At 32.5% G+C, this 1,220-nt stretch overlaps 1 protein-coding gene across 1 annotated transcript in view; it reads right to left on the bottom strand.

Annotated features, from left to right (window-relative positions):
- The window catches only part of LOC108693521 (agrin-like), a 47,585-nt gene extending 47,102 nt beyond the window's left edge, over window positions 1-483 (bottom strand). Inside the window, exon 1 of the mRNA XM_018202526.1 lies at window positions 414-483. Within this exon, the coding sequence (XP_018058015.1) occupies window positions 414-483 (70 nt within the window). The remainder of the gene's footprint in view (window positions 1-413) is intronic.
- Between the last annotated feature and the right edge of the window lie 737 nt (window positions 484-1,220).

The following is a 1,220-nucleotide window of genomic DNA, read 5'->3' on the forward strand; positions in this document are numbered from 1 at the left end:
AATAAATAAATAAATGTGCATTAAATTAATCGATTAGACAATAACTATGTCAATTATTACACGTTTAATTCATTGAAGTGAAAATGGATTGGATGCAAGACCTGCATTGTGCAAGACATATATCTCTTTTGGTCCACTTGATAATGCATGTGTACCGGAAACGAATTGGCACGATAATCCGTTGACGAGAGCAGTTCGATGTTACGGTCAATCCCATTGACGGAAGCTATTGAACAGCTTCGATTTCGAAGTAACGAGATGAAGGCCAGCGATGGGTAGGATGAGTAGGATCAACGGCATTACATCGAGCGACGTATGTTTGTGATCGAGAACGATCGTATGGCGATATGTAGAATTTAATGTTCTCGTATTTGCAGATTGGAATTGGCGCATCCAGTTTACGACAGAAATGCCAAGCGGCATGTAATCCTTCGACCTGTGTTTCCCGTCGGAATGCCGTGGAGTTGCGAATATTCGCATCATGTCTACCCGTAAACTGTATCTGTACGTCTTCGACATTTAATTTAGTTTAAAACATAGAACAGCTTGTAAATATTTCAATCCTTGAATTCTGTCTCAAAGTATTTACTTATTTATACATTCTCTGAAAACTTAGTACGTTCTAAAGTCCCGCTTTAAGCGATCTATATAATTCATGTCAGATTTCAGAATAGAATTCTATCTATGATTTTATTATCCGAGTGTATATTATACATTTTTTAATATATTTTTGTACATGTGTATATTTTCTGATATTTTCTTAAAATGTTTCCTTCAAATACTATTTTTATCATACGTCATAAAATTACAAAATTATACAATTCTATCCTGAATTTTTGACATGATTTATATAAATTACTTTAAAAAGACTTTATAATATTTATTTATTTTTTTCAATCTTTTCTATATAATAATAAGTCCGTGCATTTTTGTGTACTCAGAATTTTATTATTATTAAATATGTATTTTAGGCACAACTATTTTCAGGGATTTCAAATAACATGAACAAATCTCGATGTAATTCTCTGTAGCGTCCGTGAAGAATGTACAACATATCGTATTCTGTGTCACTTGTTTTACACCTGATCCCCAATTATTTTTAATCGTTTATTTACAACTCGTCTTTATGATAATGCGGTGTTGACGCAATGTATTGCTTTTTCTATTTAAATGATACAAAACACGACGATTCATTTTCTATCGGTAGTACACGTAGTATG

This window comes from Atta colombica, unplaced genomic scaffold, assembly GCF_001594045.1.
Source record: "Atta colombica isolate Treedump-2 unplaced genomic scaffold, Acol1.0 scaffold92, whole genome shotgun sequence".
NCBI lineage: Eukaryota > Metazoa > Arthropoda > Insecta > Hymenoptera > Formicidae > Atta > Atta colombica.